The sequence below is a fragment of the Thamnophis elegans genome, chromosome 4 (genome assembly GCF_009769535.1).
Source record: "Thamnophis elegans isolate rThaEle1 chromosome 4, rThaEle1.pri, whole genome shotgun sequence".
Classification (NCBI taxonomy): domain Eukaryota; kingdom Metazoa; phylum Chordata; class Lepidosauria; order Squamata; family Colubridae; genus Thamnophis; species Thamnophis elegans.
The window spans coordinates 133,435,394-133,450,676 of NC_045544.1; the positions used below are offsets into that span (position 1 = coordinate 133,435,394).

At 45.6% G+C, this 15,283-nt stretch overlaps 1 protein-coding gene across 1 annotated transcript in view; it reads right to left on the reverse strand.

Moving 5' to 3' along the window:
• TADA2A (transcriptional adaptor 2A) overlaps positions 1 to 15,283 on the reverse strand; it is a 72,130-nt gene that overhangs the window by 43,248 nt on the left and 13,599 nt on the right. The window contains exons 5-7 of the mRNA XM_032216906.1: positions 11,789 to 11,880; positions 8,760 to 8,917; positions 4,660 to 4,748 (exon numbers count right to left, since the gene is read on the reverse strand). Coding sequence (XP_032072797.1) covers positions 4,660 to 4,748; positions 8,760 to 8,917; positions 11,789 to 11,880 — 339 coding nt within the window. The remainder of the gene's footprint in view (positions 1 to 4,659; positions 4,749 to 8,759; positions 8,918 to 11,788; positions 11,881 to 15,283) is intronic.

The following is a 15,283-nucleotide window of genomic DNA, read 5'->3' on the forward strand; positions in this document are numbered from 1 at the left end:
CTGTGGTGAAGAGCACTGTGTGCACATTCGTTGATTGATTGATTCAATTTCTATGGCGTGCCCAATTCAATCAAGTGACTCTGGGCAGCTTGCAAATGTAAAAATTTAGAACAATTTAAAAGACGTGAAAACAATAGAATCATCCATAAAATAAATATGTATAAATGTAAAACTGCAGCCTTGATGATTAATCCACTAATAGTGAAGCCAAGCAACAGGGCCCTTCATACATTCTGAACCCCAGGTCTGGCTACATAGCCAAGTTTTTAAAGCTTTGCAAATGGCCAACAGAGTTGGGGCCATTCTGATCTCTGCAGGGAGGATGGGGTGGGGTGAGGCAGGACAGGGTAGAATAGAATAGAATAGAACAGAACAGAACAGGAGTTGGAAGGGACCTTGTAGATTCATCTAGTCCAAACCCCTGTCTAGACAGGAAACCCTACACCACTTCAGACAAATGGTTATCCAACATCTTCTTAAAAACCTCCAGTGTTGGAGCATTCACAACCTCTGGAAGCAAGTTGTTCCATTGATTCTAACTGTCAGGAAATTTCTCCTTAGTTCCAGGTTGCGTCTCTCCTTGATTAGTTTCCACCCATTGCTTCTTGTTCTACCCTCAGGTGCCTTGGAGAATAGCTTGACTCCCTCTTCTTTTTGGCAACCCCTGAGATATTGGAAGACTGCTATCATGTGTCCCCTAGTCCTTCTTTCTATTAAACTAGACATACCCAGTTCCTGCAACCGTTCTTCATGTTTTAGTCTCCAGTCTCCTAATCCTCTTTGTTGCTCTTCTCTGCACTCTTTCTAGAGTCTCCACATCTTTTCTACATTGTGGCGACCAAAACAGGTACCACCTATACTTTACTTGTGCATTTGGTTTTCCTTGCCTAAATGTAGCACCTTACTTTTTTCACCATTGAATTTCATTCTGTTAGATAGCGCCCAATGTTCAAGTCTGTCAAGATCCTTCTGTATCATGCTTCTTCAGGTTGAAGTTAAAGTCCTTTTTGGCTCTTAGTCCCCATGGTTATATTTTTATTTTGGATTATTATAATTTTCAGCTTGCTGTTACAGGTGGTTTGCAACTCTCTCTAGAGTTTTGTAGGATTTTGTGGGATCATTTTTAATATCTTTGGATTATTGTACTGTTTTAATAAGGTTGTAATCTGCCCTGGGGGCTCCTGAAGCAGAAAGTTGGGCTGAACATTTGCAAATAAATAAACATTATAAGAGCAGAGGAGGGTAATAAAACTAGTAGAAAAAGTAAGTAAGCCCCAAATTAGCCTTAGTAATCTTTTACTATGAGAAAGTAAGACTTTCCATTTTTATTAATTAGAATCAGGTTATTAAAAGCTGGAACCCATCAAATTTGCAGATGACACCAAGATGGCAGGAATAGCCAACGCTCCAGAAGACAGGCTTAAGATACAGAAGGATCTTGGCAGACTTGAACACTGGACACTATCTAATAAAATGAAATTCAGTGGTGAAAAGAGTAAGGTTCTACATTTAGGCAAGAAAAACAAAATGCACAGCTACAGTATAGGTGGTACCTTCCTCAACAGTAGTAACTGTGAGAGGGATCTTGGAGTCCTAGTGGACAACCATTTAAAGAGGAGCCAGCCGTGTGCAGCAGCTGCCAAAAAAGCCAACACAATTCTAGGCTACATAAACAGAGGGATAGAATCAAGATCACGTGAAGGGTTAATACCACTTTATAATGCCTTGGTAAGGCAACACTTGGAATACGGCATTCAGTTTTGGTCGCCACGATGTAGAAAAGTAAATAATATATTTATTGCTTGTGCAACCTTAAGCACAATGACATGTTAAGTCTGGTGAGGTGAGGTGAATCCAGTGGTAAGTCCCTAGCGGTTTGTACTGGTTCGGCATAACCGCTAGCTCTGACTGCAAGCTGAGAGCGAACCGGTTCTCTGTTTGCGTGAAAGCGGGTCCGCCTGCCTGCCCCTGGGTTATACCGACCTTTATTTCTGAGCCTTACCGATCAGTGGCGGCAGATTGAATTGCTGCTCCTCAGCCGTTTTCCCTGCTCCTTTTCTTTTGCAATGCGGAAGTTCAGTTTTTGCTTGAACTGTGCATGTGCGTGCAAGCGTGTGTCTGGCCCGTGTGCGCAGCGAACCGGTTGTTCAGCCGGTAGGAACTCACCCCTGGGTGAATCCATACAAATTAATTGATCATGTCGGAGCATCACAGTAGCAAAAAGCTGGGTAGAGGTAGACCTCAACTTACAACCATTGATTTCACAATGGCTGTGTCAGGCCTGCATTTATATTCCTTTTAGAATTTTGGCCTGCCACTCTTTCTCTTATTTCATTATGCTGTTTCTTTAAGTATCGTCAGTGGGAGGGGGGATTAGAAGGAGTAGGATTTTGGAATGTATTGTTTTTCATTCTTTGCTAGAAGCCAAGGTCATCCTTTGTCTCCACACCAGTACACCTGACTGGAAGAAGCTGGGCATGGACGCCAGCATGGAAGAAGATTGGACCATGTGATGGACTGTGGGTGTGGGGACAAGATCATGAACTTTTAACTGGGTGGAATTCTGATGTCATTTCCAGAATTGGGATCCCACAGCTATGTGCCAACATGCCTGCTTTACTAAATTGGAACTTTAAGCATAGTTTTGCCTTCGATTCTGATTTGATTCTACATGGTATTTGGAATGCTGACAGGCTGGAAGTTACAACAGCCTCAGAAAAAATGATGAACCCCCCCCCCCGCTCCTCAAAGTTACCACCATAGCAGTACCTCCATAGTCATAGGATCACAATCCGAGTGCTTGGCAACCAGCTTACATTTACAACAGTTGCCGTGTTTTGTGGTCATGTGATTGCGAATTGCGACTTTTCTAGTCAGCTTCTGATGAGCAAAGTCAATTGGGGAAGCCAGATTTGCTTAATGATGTGATTCACTTAACGACTTTGTGTGATTTGCCGGATGACCGCGGTAAAAATGATTGTAAAATTAGGTCTGGATATGTGAGGAATCATTTTACAACTGTGCTGGCTTATGATGGAAATTCCGGCCCCAACTACTATCGTAAATCGAGGACTACCTGTCAACACGTCTTATCAGCAGTTGTAACTGATAGATATTTCATATACAGGTAGTCCTCGACTTATGACCACAATTCAGCCCAACAATTCTGTTGTTATGTGAGATATTTGTTAAGTGAGTTTTGCCCCATTTTATGACCTTTCTTGCCACAGTTAAGTGAACCATTGTAATTGCTTAGTTAGTAACCGGGTTGTTAAGAGAACCTGGTTTCCCAATTGAATCTGTTTGTCAGAAGGTCGCAAAAGGGGATCACAGCAATGGTCATAATTATGAATCAGTTGCCAAGCATCTGAATTTTGATCACGTGATCGTGGGGATGCAGCAAAGGTCATAACTGTGAAAAATGGTCATAAGTCACATTTTTCAGTGTCCTTCTAACTTCGAACAGTCACTAAACAAACTGTTATAAGTCAAGGACTACCTGTACATGAAAGTGGTCTTTACCTTTTACTAAAGGTAAAGATTCTCCTCGCACATATGTGCTAGTCATTCCCGACTCTAGGGGGCGGTATTCATCTCCATCTCAAAGCCAAAGAGCCAGCGCTGTCTGAAGACGTCTCCAGGGTCATGTGGCTGGCATGTGTCTCCTGACAGATCAATGTATGGCTGTAAATGCTCTAAATGCTCACGGAATGCTGTTACCTTCCCACTAAAGATGGTCCCTATTTTTCTCCTTGCATTTTTTATGTGCTTTTGGGTTCCACCACAAAACCGCGTTCGACTAAAGGGCGCTTGATGAAACCGCGTAGCTGTCATCACAGGGCGACAACAGCGCGGAGACAGAAGCACGCTGTAAACGCTAAACCTAAAATTAACCCCTAAACCTAACCCCCCTAAACCTAATCCTAAACCTAATCCTAAACCTAACCCTAAACCTAACCCTAAACCTAACCCTAACCCTTAACCTAACCCTTAACCGAATCCTAACCCTTAACCTAACCCTAACCCTTAACCTAACCCTAACCCTAACCCTTAACCTAACCCTAAACCTAACCCTTAACCTAACCCTTAACCTAACCCTAAAGCTAACCCTAAACCTAACCCTTACCTTAACTTGAATCGGCTTGCTTTCAAAGCGCTATTTAAAGCGCCCTTCTTTCTCCGCGCTCGCTGTTGTCGCCCTGTTGATGACGTCAGCAACGCGGTTTAATCGGGCGCGCTTTAGTTGAGCGCGGTTTTGTCATGCCACGGTGCTTTTGAACTGCTAAGTTGGCAGAAGCTGGGACAAGTAACGGGAGCTCACTCCATTACGCGGCACTAGGGATTCAAACCGCCGAACTGCCGACCTTTCTGATCAATAAGCTCAGCGTCTAAGCCACTGAGCCACTGCGACCTATAGCTTGTCAAAAAGAACTACAGTTTGCAAAAGAAGAGCAGCAGAATGAGGAATCTAATATGGCCCTTTCAGTTGCGTGTCTGCAGTGTGTGTTGCTCACTGCCATGGTTTCTGGTCCAATCAAGTAAGCGTCTGGGATAAAGTTATATTTAGTCATAGCTAATCATAATACAGCTGTTTTAAACACAGACCCTGTTGGAAATTAAAAGTAGCTAAAACAGCGGTCAACTCAGAGACATTCTTACCTCAATGAAATCGGCTCTTGCTGGCATGTATCCTGCCATATCTCTAGAAAGAAGGGAATCAAAGGTTGGCCGGGGAGGATCTTCAGATGCTAGAAAAAAATAAAAATGCATTGCCACAATTTCAAAAGCTTACCAAGAGTTCAGCAACCTTAAGATGTGTGGACTTCAATTCCCATGGTGGCTGGGGAATTCTGGTGGTTGAAGTCCACACATCTTAAAGTTGACAAGTTGAGAAGTACTAATGTAGAGAGAAATTGACTTTTTTTACAAGGAAAAAATTATTCTGTTTGACTGTACGCTGGTATTTGCTATGGTTTATTTAGTTTCAATTTCTGTAGCTGCCCCCCTGTAAGCAACTCAGCTTACAGTTAAAAGCCAACAATATAATCAAGTAAATGACGGTCGTAAAAAGGGGGGAGGAAAATCCCCAACAATTAAACAGACAAAGCAATTTGTAGCTGGTTCACACAAAGCTTGGTGATTGTGTCCAAGAGCAAGACCTTTTAAAGGTCTCCGGAGAGAAAGCAGAATCAGGCCATATGGCCTTGGGAGAATCCTACTCCAGAGAAAGCATGTTATCTCCTACATCCCATAACATGACACTTTTTAATAGATAGGATCCAAAGCATGCCAAAAATCTATCAAACCCTACAGGATAGGGAGACATCGCTATCCGGAGAGGCAGTGTAGGAAATATGTGTCATTTAGGGCAGGGGTATCAAACTCAAAGCCCGTGGGCCGGATTTGGCCCACATGGTTCTTAGATCTGGCCAGCAGGGCTGCCGTGGAAACAGTGAAGGACCGGCCCGTGGTGCCTCTCGGGAGGGTTGTGAGCTCCGTTTTCGCTGGCAGAGGGCTATAGGAGGCCGTCATTTGGCGCTCTCACTGGCCTTCTCTGCTGGAGACAATGGATTACCCCCCAGCCCCGCCCAGGCCCCGACGGGTGACCCCAACACGAGTGATGTCAAGCTGCCCACGCCCACCGACCTCCCAAGGCCAAACACAACTCTGGTGCGGCCCTCAATGAAATCAAGTTTGACACCCCTGCTATAGGGATTTATAAATTAGCAACCAGAATTTTCAGTTGTATTCGGGAGCCTAGTGGTTACACACGTAGCTGATTAAAAGAGAGGTGACATGGGTGTACTGCAAACTGTCCATCACTATCACCTCGGTACACCCACGTTACACCTATCCTCCGCGAGCTGCACTGACTACCGATCGGTCTCCGGATATGCTTCAAAGTGCTAGTCGTAACTTATAAAGCCCTTCATGGTATTGGATCTGGGTACTTGAGAGACCGCCTGCTGCCAATTACCTCCCAAAGACCCATTAGATCACACAGGGTTGGCCTCCTCCGGCTTCCGTCCACCAGCCAATGCCACCTGGCTATTACCCGGGGGAGGGCCTTCTCTGTGGCAGCTCCGGCCCTCTGGAACGAACTCCCCGCAGGGATTCGGGCCCTCACCTCTCTCCAGGCCTTCCGGAAAGCCGTCAAAACCTGGCTTTGCCGGCAGGCCTGGGGGTGATGAGTTCCCTCCCCTCTCGACTTGTATGGTTGCGTGATTCTTGCTTACTTTAATTATCTGTATTTTTGGTTTTTTTTGTTCTATGTTCCCCTTTTCCCCTTTTGAATTGTTCGCCGCCCTGAGTCCTTCCCGGAGAAGGGCAGCATACAAATAATAAAATTCAATTCAATTCAATTCAATTGCACAGTGGGAATTTGGACCAGCTGTAGCTTCTGAGTGATTTTGAAGACAGCCTAATGAACCTTCCTTCTGCAATTCTCTCAATATGTTGCACTGAGTTACAGGTAGTCCTTGACTTAAGACGAGCTGCTTAGTGATGGAGTAACAACACACACACACACATCCCACTGGTTCTAACATTCTAGTGGCCAGGGACTGCATCTTGGGTGCTTGGTAACTGGTCCACATTTATGGCCGTTTGCAGTGCCTCCCCGTCATCTGATTCTGTTTTATGATGTTTTGGCCAAAAAAATTCAGCATTTGCTTCCACTGTTAGCAAAAATGATCCAAAGGAAACAATGGTGTCAACCCTGAAATGAAGCTGGCTGAGACCATCTCAGAGGCTTCAGGGTTGCCAAACAACAGAGGGAAATAGCTAGATGGTGTTTTGTCGCCGAAACAATAAAGTTTTCTTGTGGGAACCAAGGACATTCTCACAGGTGGCTGGCCAGAAGAGGAGTGAAGTAACCAAGCAACTGGACAGCACCTGGACTGGACAGCATGACCAGTGACTTGGGGGAAAGTGGAAACTTTTACTTTTTAATTAGGTGAAAGCTGCAGGAACTTTCACCAGTTGTGCCGATATGATGTATCCAATAAATTGTTGAGGAATTTGCCTGCTTACTAAAGGGATTCAAGATTTTTTTACTACCAGTTCTGTGGGCATGGGTTGGTGGGCGTAGCATTGCTTGGTGGGCATAGTTTTGTGGGCGTGGCAGGGGAAGGTTACTGCAAAATCCCCATTTCCTCCTGATCAGCTGGGATTCAGGAGGCAGAGAATAGATGGGGCGGGGCCAGCCAGAGGTGGTTTTTGCTGGTCCTCCAAACTACTCAAAATTTCCACTACTGGTTCTCCAGAACTGGTCAGAACCTGCTGAACGCCACCTCTGCTTGGAACGCTGACAAATGAGTTTGCTTTATGATTGTGGCATTTGCTTTATGACCATGGCATTCATTTAATGACTGCTGAAAAAAACCATAGTAAAAACGTATCCGGGGATGTGGTAGTACTTTTTAAGACCATCATGACTGATGACCACAATGGGCAGGCTCCCTTACGGTCTAAGTCAAAGGCTAGCACCTAGTTAAAGGTTTAAAAGGTTTAAAGGTTTATTGCATTTATATGCCACCCTATTCCCGGAGGGACTCAGGGCGGCGAACAAACCCAGGGGAGGGGGGTAGTACAGACAAGGTAACACAAACAGACAAAATACAGAGAAAAATTTAAAAACAATCAACAGTCACACAATTCGAGCGGGGAAGGGAACTCGTCAACCCCAGGCCTGCCGGAATGGTTCCACCACAAAACCGCGGTAGACTAAAGCGCGCTCGACAAAAGCGCGTACCTGACATCATCACAGCGCGACGAAAACATCACGCTGTGAGCGGTAAACTTAAAATTAAAGCGAAAACCTTACCCTAACCCCCCCAAACCTAACCCTAAACCTAACCCTTAACCTAACCCTAAACCTAACCCTAAACCTAACCCTAAACCTAACCCTTAACCTAATGCTAAACCTAACGCTAACCCTTAACCTAACCCTAAACCTAACCCTAACGCTTAACGTAACTCTAAACCTAACCCTAACACTTAACGTAACCCTAACCCTAAACCTAACCCTTACCTTTACGTGAATCGGCTTGCTTTAAAATCGCTTTTTAAAATCTCCGCGGTCGTATTTGTCGCGCTGCTGATGATGTCAGGTATGCGCTTTAATCGTGCGCGCTTTAGTGGACCGTGGTTTTGTCGTGCCACGGCCGGAACAGCCAGGTTTTAACGGCTATACAGAAAGCCTGAAGGGAGGTGAGGGTCCGAATCTCCGCGGGGAGTTCGTTCCAGAGGGCCGGAGCAGCCACAGAGAAGGCCCTCCTCCGGGTGGTAGCCAGTCAACATTGGCCAATAGATGGAATACGGAGGAGGCCTAATCTGTGGGATCTAATGGGTCTTTGGGAGGTAATTGGCAGCAGGCGGTCTCTCAAGTACCCAGGTCCAATACCATGAAGTTAAGCCTTTAGCTTTCAAAATTTCAAGCTAATGTGAATTCCGGCAGTGTTCATTTCAAAATCCCTAAAAAAAACCAAAACCCAACAACCAGATTAGGGAAGTTGGTATTTTCTCTTTCCTTCATTAAAGGATCCCCTTTTAAATTCCTTTTGTGGCCACGGACCACCGAGACTTAAGATTTAAATCAAAACATTTCTTCAAGTCTTTGCAGGGGCCCCTGTGATGACATTGCGGCCTCCCAGGTGGGCCACAGGTCGAGAACCACTGTGATACAAATTTGTCTCTAACAAACTCGTTGCTATCAGCCTGAAGAAATAAATCTTCTCATCTTTCTTTCTGTCACTTACCATAAAACGGAATGGCTAAGGTGGTTTGCTGCTTTTCCCCTGCCTGCTTCAGATGTAATAAGGAGGAGGCGAAAAGGGGGTTATTGATGAAATGTTTCATGTAATGCTTTTCACACTCTTCTTTCACCTTCGTGCTCATCTGGTTGGCTACGTCTTGCCTGTGAGGGGCCAAGAAACAAGACTAGTAACGTGCCTGGCTCATAAAATCTCTTGATGACTATAAAGAAGTGCAAAAACTGTTGATTCAGAACTGACATGATTTGGAGAACTCTGGAAAGGTTGGTTTTCTCCTGGATGGTGGCAGGAGCTCTCCAAGGGGTTGCACAGGCACAATCTGAACCACAGGCCATTGTCAATCTCTTACTTACTGGCATCAAAGGCCTTGCTCGAACTGTGGACCGGCGTTCCAAGGATAACCCCAAATTCCCTCTGAAACAGGGATTCAGCCGGTTCACACCGGTTTGGGCAAACCGGATGTTAAGTTTACATCTGATTCGCTGAACCGGTAGTTGCAAGCGCTGGCTGGCCCCGCCCACCCCGCCCGTCCCAGGAGTTTTCACGCGGCCTGTTCATCAAGCCAGGTAAGTGCAGGGCCTGTGCGGATGTCAAGCATCCAAATGTAATTCGCAGGATCATAGGGATTCTGCGACGGTCATAATTGCGAAAAATGGTCATAAGTCACTTTTTTCAGTACCGTTCTAACTTCGAACGGTCACTAAACAAACTGTTGTAGGTCGAGGATTACCTATACGTGCTTTCTTTCTTCCCCAGTAAAACAAGTATTGGTTTAGGGCTGGGGTTCCCAACCAGGGGTGCGAGATGATATTCCAGGGGGTCTGAAAACTTGGGTTTAGACGTTTCAAAATTATAGTGTATATGCATAATTATATGTATATAATTATCTAATTTTGTAAGGCGTGTGAGCAGGGGTGGGATTCAGCTGGTTTGACCCAGTTCGGGTGAACTGGATGTTAATTTTATATCTGGTTAACCGAACCAGTAGTTGCAAGCGCTGGCTGGCCCCTCCCACTTCTCCCTGCCCCTCCCAGGAGTCTCCACGCAGCCTGTTCATCATGCCAGGTAAGTGCAGGGCCTGTGAGGAGGCTCTGGGAGGGTGAAAAACGGGCCTCCCGGAAGTCCGGTAATGGGCCCATTTCCGGCCTCTGGAGCCTGGGAGAGGCCGTTTTCGCCCTCCCAGAGTCTTGAGAAAAGCCTCCGGAGCATGGGGAAGGTGAAAACACTTCCCCCACCCCCGCCGTGGTGCAGAAGGCTGAGTAGGCCACGCCCACCCAGCAACCGGGCAGAGAACCGGTTGCTAACATTTTTCAATCCCACCCCTGCTCTGAAACCCAACAGCATCCTATCATCCATGGACCTGGTGCCTGCGCGGACCAATCTAGTCTAATGAAAAGAAGGACTAGAAGTGACATGACAGCAGCCTTCCAATATCTGAGGAACTGCCACAAAGAAGAGGAGGTCAACCTAGTCAACTGAGGTATGGTAGTGCAGTGGTTAAAATGCAGTATTGGAGGCTAACTCTGCCCATAGCCAGGAGTTTGATCCTAGCAGGGCTCAAGATTGAAGCCTTCCATCCTTCCAAGATTGGTAAAATGAGAATCCAGATTGTTGGGGGCAACATGCTGACTCTGTAAACCGCTTAGAGAGGGATGCAAAGCGCTCTAGAGTGGTATATAAGTCTAAATGGTATTGCTAGTCTCCAAAGCCTCTGAAGGCAGGATAGTAAGCAATGGATGGAAACTAATCAATGAGAGAAGCAACTTAGAACTAAGGAGAAATTTCCTGATGGTGAGAACAATTAATCAGTGGAACAACTCTCTTCCAGAGGTTGTGGGTGGTCCAACACTAGAGGTTTTTGAGAAGAGATTGGACAACCATTTGTCTGAAACGGTATAGGGTTTCCTGCTTGAGTAGGGGGTTGGACTAGAAGACCTCCAAGGTCCCTTCCAACTCTGTTATTCTGTTAATCAAACAGGTCCCACATTCCTGTTGTGGGGTGAAGCATCCAAGAACTCCAAGGTCAACAAGGAGTGATCTACCATTGACAAAAGACTGATACCATCCACCAACTCCAGAGCACATCAACACTATTCCAAGATTTTAAAAAGCCAGTCTCACGTGTGACTCTAACTCCATGAGACAAGCCAGAGTTAACTTGGCTCAAGTCCATGGTAGCCTCGATTTATGACAACTGAGCCCAATATTTCTGTTGCTAATCAAGACAGTTCAGTGAGGTTTGCCCCATTTTAGGACCTTTCTTGCCACAGTTGGAAGTGAATCCTGCAGTTGTAAAGTTGGTAACATGGTTGTTAAGTGAATCCGGCTTCCCCATTGAATTTGCTCGTCAAGACAGTCGCGAGCCCCAAGACATCACAACTGTCATAAATATGAGCTAGTTGCCAAGTGTCCCAATTTTGATCACCTGACCATGGAGATGCTTCAATGGTCATAAGTGTAAAAAGTAAGTCATTCGCCACTTTTTTCAATGGCACTCTGTCACTAAACAAATGGTTTTAATTCAAGGACTACCTATAATACCTTTGTCTTCTCTCTTTCCCCTGGTTCCATCCTTATGACCATTCTAACAGATAGTCCTTGACTTAGCGAGGTTATTCAAGGTTATGACTTACCTGGAGAAAGGGAGTAAGTTTTCACAGTCAACCCTCCTCTTGCAGTCACATGGCTGCATTTTGGGCACCCGGCTGCATTTACAGCCATTTGCAGCATCCTGGGATTACATGACCACATTTGAAGACAGTTTTGATGAAAAACCAGAAGTTACGTTCGGGTTTTTGGCAAAACTGTGCCATAGCGAACGGGTTTGCTTGATATCCGGGACATTCATTTAACAAATCTCTGCAAAAAAAAAAAGGTGACCGACCTGATTTACAACCGTTGTCACATGCCACTGTGACAGCCCCATCGCTGTCATATGTCAAGGACTGCCTGTATATACCCACTGGCATCTTGAAGATTCCCCCAACTGGTTAAAAATCCTCAGCAGCTCTCACCAATTTCCAAAGCCACAGTCCATCACTGCTTCCAGAAGAGCCATTTCTTCTTGGGCGGTCCATGTGGGATCAAGGACGGGGAAATTAGAGGTCTGCAGTGGGAATCAAGTAGGAAAAGAAATCATTTGGGACTGCCATTGTGTAGGCCAGTGATGGCGAACCTTTTCGGCACCGAGTGCTGGAAAGGGAGCACTTCTGGGCCACGACCCGGAAGAGGAGCTCCCCAGGGGGCATGCGTGCGCTGGAAAAATAAACCGGAAACAATTTCCGGTTTCTGGCGTGTGCTGTCTTCCGGTTACTACCTTGCATGCTGGCCGGCGTGGATGCTCATGCTGGGAAACGGAAGATCAGCTCTTCAGGTTTCCGGCACTGCCGCACGCACAAAGGCGAGCTGATGGTTGCATGCGCATGTGCCAGAAACCCCAAAGAGGAATGGCTGACGCTCCGCGTGCCAGGCGATATAGGAAGGAATATTATTTGCATTTGCATTAAATATTTGTGTCAAAGTAGATATACATGTACAGACACATAAAAAGAGGGAGGGAGGGAGGGAGGGAGAGGGAGAGAGGGAGAGAGGGAGAGAGGGAGGGAGGGATGGAGGGAGAGAGAGAGAGAGAGAGAGAGACGGAGAGAGAGAGACGGAGAGAGAGACGCACACCGAAACAGAAAAATGAGACAGGGTTATTTCCTGGCAATAACTCCTTAAATTCCAATCGCTTTCTGGCAACTATTGGCAATCTGTTTTAGGCAATCCAAATGTTGCATTTTGCATTTGGGTTTTTATTTCTGTAAGTAGCCTTGAATCGCCATGAGTGAATTGGGCAATCATAAATGTTTTCTTATTAAATAATAAAAAATAAATAAGCTAAAGGGCGAAACGTAAGTTATTATCAGATGCTGGAGTTCTAGTTGCAGAAATACCTCACTTATTCCCACAAAGATGAACTCTGGAATTCCAAATATCATAACAGAGAGAAAAGAACATTTAATCTATTTCATATATTTTTAATTGGAGAGATTAAGCAGAGCATGTTCAATTGTGACAGCCCAAAGATACTGTATAATTTCAAATGATGTGCAGTGCAGTACAGTGGTGGGTTGCTAACCGGTTTACTACCGGTTTGCTTGTGCACGTGCGCGTATGCACAGAAGCATCCGGGTGGGTGGATGGAGCCTCCCGCCGCCGCCACTACTGGTTCGGCCGAACCGGGCCGAACCAGCAACAACCCACCCTGGTGCAGTGTCATCATAGTGATGAAAATGGAAAACCCTTAAACACTTAATTTAAAATTAAATCATTTTAATGCCCCAAAACCTATGAGATGTCATGAGAACTTGTGACACTTATCTACCTCACAAGGTTTTGATTCTTCACACACACACACACGCACACACACACACAGACAAAGTATGCATGTGGTGTGTGTAAAACCTCATTCTCTCTCTCTATACGCACATATACAGACAGGTAATCCCTGTTTAACAACTGTGTTGAATGGTGATCATTTGCAAATATGAGAGTAATGAACAGTAATAAAAATTACTCTGCATTTACTGTACCACAACAAAAGCCGTCAGTGGGAAAATGATTAAAGGTCCAGGCAGTTTCAGGAAGAAGCTGTGAGCCTGGGAGAATTCTAATCAAGTAGTCCCAAAGGTGCTTTTTCAGGAGGCAACTGGACTTTCTTGTTTTTTTGTTTTGAAGACGTTTCGCTTCTCATCCAAGAAGCTTCTTCAGCTCTGACAGGATGGTGGGGAATGGAAGGATTTATAATCCTTGCAGACAGCTGGTCATTCCCATCCCTTTTTTTCAAGGACCCTCTAAAAGGGTGCAGATTACCAGCTGTCCGCAAGCAATATTCCATCCCCCACTATCCTGTCACAACTGAAGAAGCTTCTTGGATGAGAAGCGAAAGGTTTTCAAAAGGAAAAAAAAAACAAGGAAATCCAGTTGCCTCCTGAAAAAAAGCGCCTTTGAGACAAGCCCGGCCTGGATGACTGAGACTCTCTAGAGACTTCTAAACAAGTAATTAAGCTTACAGAGCTGAGTTTGTTCACTTGCCCATGGCACAACAATCTCTCCATGTTGCCAGGGGGCAAAGAGGTGGTGGAGGAAAGGGGTGAGGAACAGGGCACTCTAGGAAAGAGAACTTTATCTGAATTTACAGGAGGGGAGTTTCCTTTCTCTTTTCTCTGTTCACTTAGCAACCATTTCAATAAATAATCGAGTCTTCAGAATCAGCAGTTAATAAATCAGGACTCCCCCCCCCCATACACATACCTATAAGAAAAGTTTTTTTTTAAAAAAAATGCCTTTAATTTTATGGCTCTTACTCTCTTCCTGCATTTGGATCAATGGTGGTTATCTCCAAAGGCCAAACCATCCTGGATATGTATATTCATAGTCCTTTTAAAAACATTTAAAAGAAATAATCATATCAGGATACAGCATTGACTGATGTTCTAAAGAGAGAAAGGGAGTGATTACAATTTTTATAGGGCTGTGATGGTGAACCTGTGGCACACGTGCCGGAAGTTGGCATGCAGAGCCATCTCTCCAGGCACCAGTGACGTGCGGTGAGGTTTATGGCTGGTGAGGCACTGACACAGGGGTTTCACATTTTTTTAGACTTGTGGACTTCAACTCCCAGAATTCCACAGCCAGGCATGCTCAGTCCCGATTTAAAGCAACAGCATTTGTTTTTCTCCTTTGCGAAAAAGTTTCCTTCATTCTTTTTCTTCACCCTCCCACTCCTTCCTCCCTCTCTCCCCCCTCTCTCAAACAGACACACACACACAGAGAAGTTGGATTGGACTATCTCTCATACCCCCTTCCCTCTCTCACTCTCTCTCTCTCAAACAAACACAAACACAGAAGTTGGATTGGAGCCTCTAAAAAAGCGCCCTCTACAGGAAGAGGCAGAACGACGTGCCTCACCTATGTCAGGAATTTTTAGGCTTTTAACTCTCGCTTAACTCTGCTCAAGTGATCATAAAACACCTAGTCAGACTAGATGAAGCATGTCGTTCTCCTGCCTCCTCCTGTAGAGGGCGCTTTTTTAAACAGTTAAGCACTAAGCAGAGTCATCCATGATGACTCTGGCAGCAACTAGCTCAGCCTGACCTCAGCTCTTGCCTTTTTCCTTTTACATTTTTTTTTTCTTTTCATGATGACAGTGGTGAGGCTCTGCCTCCCCTGACTGCACACAAGCAGTCGCCCGTTGCTCTTCCGGATTCCAGCGCACCGGCCAGCTGGTCTTCATGCACGCGGGAGCTCTGGAAATTGGAAGAGCAGCCACCTGGTGCGCCAAGAAGATGATCTTCCAGTTTCCAGGGCAAACACACACGCACCAGCCAGCTAGTCTTACCACGCGCATGCGCACCAGAAACTGGGAGACCAGGCGGCACGCGCCGGAAACCAGATGATCATCTTCCCAGCATGCGCACTAGGTGGCTGCTCTTCTGACATGCGCATGCACACCCTCCCGTTTCGGC